This window comes from Haematobia irritans, chromosome 1 (assembly GCF_050003625.1).
Source record: "Haematobia irritans isolate KBUSLIRL chromosome 1, ASM5000362v1, whole genome shotgun sequence".
In the NCBI taxonomy this organism is placed as follows: Eukaryota; Metazoa; Arthropoda; class Insecta; order Diptera; family Muscidae; genus Haematobia; species Haematobia irritans.
In genome coordinates, this window is record NC_134397.1 from 199,357,245 (window position 1) to 199,366,219 (window position 8,975).

The 8,975-nt window shown below is 36.4% G+C and overlaps 1 protein-coding gene across 1 annotated transcript; it reads left to right on the plus strand.

The window, feature by feature from the left end:
- Positions 1-3,043: 3,043 nt before the first annotated feature.
- Positions 3,044-4,341, plus strand: Osi11 (Osiris 11). Its single transcript, XM_075288394.1, has one exon. The coding sequence runs from the start codon at positions 3,194-3,196 to the stop codon at positions 4,118-4,120; it is 927 nt and encodes a 308-aa protein (XP_075144509.1). The 5' UTR covers positions 3,044-3,193; the 3' UTR covers positions 4,121-4,341.
- Positions 4,342-8,975: the final 4,634 nt, after the last annotated feature.

An 8,975-nucleotide genomic window follows, 5' to 3' on the forward strand; every position in this document is an offset into this window, starting at 1 on the left:
ACACTGAAAAAAAAGCATACTCGGTTCCAAAGATTTTGTCTTTACTTTAAAAAATTTGGTATTGATTCCGAGCCAAAGAAGCGGAGAATACAAGTAAGGATACTTTTAAGACACAATTCTCTTTTAAATTTAGGTTTTGTGTACTTGCTTCTAGGAAGCAAATTTTAATTTTTCGCTTTCTCAGCTTTTTTCTTCATATGCTGTAAAAGTCATTTAAAACGAGTTAACGGCAACTTTTTTTTCCAAATTAGGACTCGACTTCCAGTAGAAATTATGCTATGTTTGAAGTAAAAACTTCTTTAAAATAAAGTTTTGAAAAACATGTCCTATATTTGAATGATTTTTTGCTTTGTAGTCAAGATGCAAAAAGACAACAAATTTAAAGACAATTTCATTAAATGTAAAGAATTTTTCTGAATTATTAAAGTCAAGTTGACCTTAGCCTATAAATTTTTTCTTTCATGTTAAGATACCCATTTTTAAGTCAAATCACTTAATTATAAGGACAATACGACTTCATTGAAAAGTTTATCGACTTTTGGACAAGGAAAATAACTTTATTTTAGAGAAATGCGTCTTATATGCTAAGCAAAATTTGTATTCGTATTTTAAAGACATGAAATCTTTGACCTCACGACAATATTTTTTTCAGTGTATGTAGGCCAAAATTTGTGTTACCATCTCAACTACTTCACATTTGCTGGAAGCTATATAAAGGAGACAATTTTTTACTTCTACAAAATCTCTAGAATTAAAATTTAAATCGGCTAACGCTATACAGTTAATTGTAGGAAACTTCCGAGTCTAAAATGTGTGACAGTCTACCATATTTCCCCAACTCTGGTGCACGTAAATATGGGAGCTATATATAATCTGAACCGATTTTGACTAAATTTGACATGTATAGTTAGAATAATAATTCTGCTATCTATGCGGAATTTCACGTAAATGGGAGTATAACTTTGGCCCCCCTGGTCATATGAGTGCAAATCGGACGGAAGATATATGGGAGCCATATCTAAATCTGAACCGATTTCAACCAAATTTGGCACAATTACCGATACTATTAAACGTACTCCCTGTGCGAAATTTGAAGCAAATCACAGCAAAACCCTGGATTTTGAGGCCATATAAGTTCAAATCGGACGAAAGATATATATGGGAGCTATATCTAAATCTGAGTCGATTTTGACCCTATTTGTCACATACAATAGTATCGTTAAAAGTACCGCTTGTGCAAAATTTGAAGTAAGTCAGGGCAAAACTCTGGCTTTTGAGACCATATAAGTCCAAATCGGGCGAAAGATATATATGTGAGCTATATCTAAATCTGAACCGATTTTAACAAAATTTGACACACTTAACGATACTATTAAACGTAGCCCTTGTACAAAATTTGAAACAACTCACGGCAAAACTCTGGCTTTTGTGGCCATATAAGTTCAAATCGGACGAAAGATATATATGGGAGCTATATCTAAATTTCAACTGATTTCAATCAAATTTACCAAGCGTTGGTAGAATGTCAATTCTACCCTCTGTGCAAAATTTCACGAAGATCGGTAGTAAACTTTGGCCTCTTTGGTCATATGAGTCTAAATCGGACGAAAGATATATATGGGAGCTTTATCTAAATCTGAACAGATTTGCTGATATTTTGCAAGATTTTCGAGATTCATAAAATAATTGGATGTACGATATTTCAAGAAAATCGGTTGATAAACACGCTAACTATGACCAAATCGGGGATAAATATATATGGCAGCTATATCTAAATCTGAACCGATTTTTTCCAAAACCAATAGTGATTGTCTCTGTCCCAAGAAATGGCCCTATGCCAAATTTGAGGACGATCGGACTTCAATTGCGAGCTGTACTTTGTGCACAAAATTACATATACAGACAGACGGACGGACAGACAGACAGACAGACGGACATCGCTAAATCGACTCAGAATTTAATTCTAAGCCGATCGGTATACTAAAAGATGGGTCTATGACCACTATTTCTTGGCGTTACATACAAATGCACAAACTTATTATACCCTGTACCACAGTAGTGGTGAAGGTTATAAACATTTCGCCATTAGTGTTGCATCCATTGTCGCCATATGTTCAGCTCACTAGTAAGTTTTCTACCACTACGGCTTGGATTTCGATCAAATCAGGTCTTCATTTTTTGGAACAGTTCTGTCATTGTTATCGTTCGAATTTCCTCGAATTTTTGGACGCGATGCAACACTGCCAGTATCATAGTACCGACCAATGGTACCAGAAATGCTGGAAGGTTTAAATCATTGCCACGATTCAATTCCCCCAAACTTTATTTCTGAATGCAATGTATCAATATGATTTTGTAAGCTTGTAAACATTAAAATGAACTATCACTGGAATGAAACTGACAGCCGTCAGATGAGAGGGTACGAAATTATAGCAACATAAATTTGTTGGCAATACATATCAACCATCGTGATGTTAGCATACCCGATTTGCATACAAAGGGTCATAGGTTCAATCCCAGTTTTATCCATCTATTCGAAGATATAGACATGACGGAATTACTGAACAGAAATCATTCGGGCATTAGTATTCTAGGCTTTCAGATAAAGACTACTTTTGTCTTCCTCCAATATCCGTCATACTATAAATTGTTTTTCTGCTGAACTATAAACCGATCTCGACAGGGTTTCGTGGACATTGTTTCAGGTTAGGACTGATCAGTATAGATGGCATTGGTGTGCTGCCTATCTTTGCTTCGTTTTATTTCTTAATTTGAAATTGTATTCCAGAGAAAGGAAACGGTGTTTTGATCTTCTTTTTTGTTTTTTTTTTTTGCATGCTCTGAATAATCAATAATGTGGAGTAGTTTTCAACAGAAAGCTCGAAAATTGAAATGAAAATAGAAAGAAATAAAATAAAAGTGCATTATTTTGTGTGGTAGTAAATAGGTCCAGTAATTGCTTACAAAGATGCAACAGATTTAATTAGAAGAAAAATCACCACAAAATGTATAAATTTCTTGGCAACGCTATGCAAGAAGATCAGTTGCATTTTATAAAGAAATCAAAGTGGTGCGTTTTGGTTAAGAGTTGCGAATAGAGTGAAACGCACAGTCAACACCAAAACATAAAGTCTTGGACAATTAAAGGATTAAACTTAAAAAGGATACCAAAAAAACAGAGTGAAGGCAAAACATGTATACGAAAATCCCTTGTAGGCTAGTCATGGTCATGTGTGCATTTCACATAGCAACATCCATTGAATTACCCGTTCTTACAGTGGCTCAAAGTGGCCGCGGCTTATTCACAGATAACACAGTATCGAGAACCGTGAATCATGTACTCAATCACTGTCTCAATCAGGATGATATTCTATGGTGTTTTAAAATACAAGGTGCCAAGTTGTTGGGGCGAGCTTTAAAATTTCAAAACATCAATATTGTGGAAGGAGTTACCTTGATAAAGAAAAATGATACCGAATTGAGAAATGGTCGATCCAGTGTTATGGATATGAAGCTTACTAATAGAGATTTGGAAAATCTTTCGGAGAAAAGTTTGGATTCTTTGCTAATGGAGAGATTGGCAACATTCGTAAAATCTCGACAGCTACAAGTGAATTTACCTCGCCTTTTAACCTTTGGTCAAGGCAGTGGCCGGGAATGGTTGCAGTCGATAATGAATTTCTTTACATCTACCACCGAGGAGGCAAATAAGGCTGCTGAAGAAATGGTCAGCGGTGAGGTGGAAGGCCGTAAGAAAAAGGATGATAAAAAATATTTAGGACCCTTCATAGCGGCTGTTATGCTTAAAGCAGCCATTCTTAAAATGGCCTATCATTCGATAGCCATAGTGGCGGGCAAGGCATTGATTGTGGGTAAAATTGCTCTGATCATCAGTGCCATTATTGGATTAAAGAAACTCGTGTCCAGTGAGGGAGGTGAAAAGACCACCTATGAAATTGTCAAACATCCCCAAGTGCAACAAAGTCACACCTATTCGTCTAGTCATCAAAATGAATACGAAGGAGGTCATGAAAGTAGTGGATCCTATCATCGTAGTATAGATGATGAAATGATGATGCAGGATAAGGCCTATAGTGCTTGGGTCCCTACCACATCGTAGAGTTAGTGATTGACTCTATATGGGTATATAGAAGAGTTCATGGTGAAAGTTTACAGCAGCCTAAAAAGTAAAAAAAAAAAAAAAACAGCCACCTCTACCGCCTCTTCGCTATCTGTCTGTCTGTCTGGCACATGCCAACCAAAGATTTCTATCAAACCAAAATGAAGCTAAGCGAAGCCACATATCCAGAAAAACAAACGCAACACTTTAGTGATTACCACTAGATAGACAGATGGATCATGTCTTACAATCATTTAGGCATAACGAATTGACATGATATAGCACACTTTACCTCCCCAATTTCATTTGAGATGCAACCAAGCTGAAACATTCATACTTACACAGATGAAAAATCAAAAATTTAGAGCAATTTTCTTTTTCTTTATTTTATGGAAAATTATTATGTTTTTTTTTTCTTTTTACTTTTAATTGTTTTATTTTTTGTTTTGGAAAAAAGAAAACTCCGAAATTTCAGAAAACCATTTAATGTATAGCTTATAAGTTCAATTGTATTTGTTGTTGTTGTTGTCATACAAGCAATACATAAATAATTAAAAATTAAAAATAAATAAAATTGCCTTGTATTAATTACATGTACTCGATTGCCTTTTGTTTGCTCCATTATATCCCCTGGATTGGTGTTTGTCTCCTCTTGAACTCTTCCTCATTTTCACTGGTCTCATAATAGGCTATAGGCCTTTCGGCCGACGGATTATATTGCAATGGCATACTGCGATGCCAACCTGAGCTGTGTTCATGACTGTGACCACCACCGCCTCCACCTCCACCACCACCGGTTACTATGACATGTTCAGTGCTACCGCTGCTTCCACTGGAACCCTTTTTGAGACTGCCCTGAAAGTAAATCACTCTTAGATGGATTTGGATTGGGTTTAAAGTTTTAGTAAGATCACATGAAATTCCTCATTGACCCTGTGCGTGTTCTGATTGTTCCCTAAAATCGCTCGATTGAAAATATTGCCACAGAAGCGTACAACCATTTTTTGTGTTTTTTAAATGGTTTTTATTGTATAATTATTATTAAAAGTTACAAATTCATAAGGTTGTAAGATTCAAACATTAACTTAATTTAAAAAGCTTAAACTTAGCTAGAATTTGGAATAAAGCGGATGTGTGGATATACACTAATAGAAAAAGCTTCGTTATATTAACGAAATGTGTCATTAAAAGTGAGCCAATGAAACAAATTCGTTAATAAAAAGAAATTTTTTGTTATTACGACTAATTTTCAGTTAATCAACGTAACGTTTCGTACTATTAACGAATATTTTCATTGTCCCCCATGTTCTGAAATTCGGAATCACAAATCGCAAAATTTTCATTTGTTCATAAGTTCCTAACACTGAAACTTATATACTTTAATATTGGTAGTATAGTTCTCTTTATTCTCTAAAATTCTTTCGATTTGCGATTCCGAATATCGCAACATGGGGCTGTATTAATAAAAATGTTTCGTTATATGAATGAAAAATTCGTTGGCTCAATTTTAATGAAATTTTCTTTGTCTGTAGGGTGGATGCTTTTCATGGTAGTGGTAATGAAAAGTGGTACACTATATACTATTGTTAATGAAATTACATCCAAAAAAAAAAATCCATTCCTCCCAAACAAAATTTTAGACAAACAAAGTTCGCCTTTCATTTACCTTTTGCTTTAAAGAACTTTATTTGGAAGAAAAGTATATACTTTTTGTGGTAAACGTTTATTCTTTTCCAGGATGTAAAAACAATTTCATAAAGAAAAACTCAAAAAAAAAAAAAATCTTTTCTGGCTAATTGCATTTTCCCTCACATCTTTCTCACTTCCACGAGGTTTTTTAATTCTTAGCACCTTTTTCTGTAATATAAACAATGTAGAAGAAATTATACGATTGTATACATTTTTAAATTTTACCTTTCGCCTGGATGGAGAATCGAACCACTGGGCTACGTAGCTGTATTGGTCATCAATAGATAATTATCCATATAAGTTATATTTATATAGCATAGCTTGAGGCGTCCACCAGCCGATTAAACAAATTTTATTTAACAGAAACATAAATTTAGTTGGGCACCGTGGAATAGTGGTTGCTACGTCCGCCTTGCATGCCAAAGGTCGTGGGTTCGATCCTTGCTTCGACTTTTGTCGAACTTAACTTTGTCATTCCGTTTGTAACACACCGAAATATTGCTCTAATACCCCATAGAGTATATATATTCTGGGTCGTGGTGAAATTCTGAGTCGATCTGAGCATGTCCGTCCGTCCGTCTGATGAAATCACGCTAACTTCCGAACGAAACAAGCTATCGACTTGAAACTTGGCACAAGTAGTTGTTATTGTTGTAGGTCGGATGGTATTGCAAATGGGCCATATCGGTCCACTTTTACCTATAACCCCCATATAAACGGACCCCCAAATTTGGCTTGCAGAGCCTATAAGAGAAGCATATTTCATCCCATCCGGCTGAAATTTGGTACATGGTGTTGGTATATGGTCTCTAATACTCATGCAAAAATTGGTCCATATTGGTCCATAATCATATATAGCCCCCATATAAACCGCTTCCCAGATTTGGTTTGCGGATCCTCTAAGAGAAGCAAATTTCATCCGATCCGGCTGAAATTTTGTACATGGTATTAGTATATATTCTCTAACAACCATTCAAAAATTTGTCCATATCAGTCCATAATTATATATAGCCCCCATATAAACCGATCCCCAGATTTGAACTCCGGAGCCTCTTGGAGGAGCAAAATTCATCCGATCCGGTTCAAATTTGCAACGTGGTGTTAGTATATGGCCGTTAATAACCATGCCAAATTTGGTCCATATCGGTCTATAGTTATATATAGCCGATCCCCAATCACACAACAATTGGTCCATATCGGTTCATAATCATGGTTGCCATTCGAGTCAAAAATAATCTAGCAAAACTTTATTTCTATAGAAAATTTTGTCAAAATTTTATTCCCATAGAAAATTTTGTCAAATTTTATTTCCATAGAAAATTTTGTCCAAATTTTATTTCTATAGAAAATTTTGTCAAAATGTTATTTCTATAGAAAATTTTGTTAAAATCGTATTTCTATAAAAAATTTTGTCCAAATTTTACTTCTATAGAAAATGTTGTCAATTTTTTTTTCTATAGAAAATTTTGTCAAACTTAATTATATACGTATTTACCCAAGTAATTCGATTGTGGATGACAGTCTTTAGTAGAAGTTTCTACGCAATCCATGGTGGAGGGTTTTTATTGATGTATGTCGGATGCTATTGCAAATGGGCCATACCGGACCACTTTTACGTATAGCCCCCATATAAACCGACGCTCAGATTTGGTTTCGGGAGCCTCTTGGAGGAGTAAAATTCATCCGATACGGTTGCAATTTGGTACATGGTAGTATATGGTCTCTAACAACCAAGCAAAAATTGGTCCATATGGTAATTATATATAGCCCCCATATAGACCGGTCCCCAGATTTAACTTCCGGAGTCTTTTCGAGGAGAAAAATTCATCCGATCCGGTTTAAATTTGGTACATAAATGGTGATACGGTCAAAATTTGGTCAAATTTAAACTTGAAGTATTTCTTTCAATTTTGCATTTAAAAAACCTGAACACCCCTCATTTTGAAGGTGTGTGTGTGTGTAGAATGTTGCTCCTATTTTGATTTTGGAATTCACTCTTCAGTTGTCAAAATTCCATCCAAGCAAGAAGAGCAGCGTATCAAAATTTTGCTCGCGCATCGCGAAAATCCGAGCTACTCGCACGCAAAGCTGGCAAAATCGCTAAATGTTGCCAAATCAACCGTTACAAATGTAATTAAAGTGTTTGGGGAACGTTTGTCGACAGCCAGGAAGTCTGGATCGGGGGGAAATCGAAAACCGGAAGCCGCTGAGACGACAAAGAGAGTTGCCGGTAGTTTCAAGCGAAACCCTAACCTCTCTCTCCGAGATGCCGGAAATAAGCTGGGTGTATCGTCTACAACCGTGCATCGAGCCAAAAAACGAGTCGGACTATCGACTTACAAGAAGGTAGTGACTCCAAAGCGCGATGATAAACAAAATACGACGGCCAAAGCGCGATCCCGGAGGCTGTACACGACGATGCTGACGAAGTTTGACAGCGTGGTAATGGACGACGAAACCTACGTCAAAGCCGACTACAAGCAGCTTCCGGGACAGGAGTTTTATACGGCAAAAGGAAGGGGAAAGGTAGCAGATATTTTCAAGCACATAAAACTGTCAAAGTTCGCAAAGAAGTATCTGGTTTGGCAAGCCATCTGTACCTGTGGCTTGAAAAGCAGCATTTTCATAGCTTCCGGGACTGTCATCCAAGAAATTTACGTGAAAGAGTGTTTGAATAAACGTCTGCTGCCTATCCTGAAGAAACACGGCCATGGAGTGGTACGCCGCCAACAACGTTCAGGTGGTTCCCAAGGACAAGAACCCTCCCAACACGCCAGAGCTCCGCCCAATTGAGGAATACTGGGCTATTGTCAACCGGAACCTAAAGAAGACCAAAAAACTGCTAAGGACGAGCAGCAGTTCAAGGCAAACTGGCTTTCTGTGGCGAAGAAGGTGGACAAGGTGGCTGTACAAAATCTGATGGCAGGTGTCAAGCGTGAGGCCCGGCAATTCGGATTTGGAAAAGCGAAAGCCTAACTGAATATTTTTCCTGAATTTTATACTAATTGAACTTGAAAAAGAAATTTAATTTGATTTTTTAAATAAACGATTTCACCGATTTACACGCGTTTTCCCATGACCAAATTTTGACCGTATCACCCTTTAGCACTAGTATATGCACTGTTAGAAAAATATGTTTTTCATATGTTCCGATATAAACAAAATG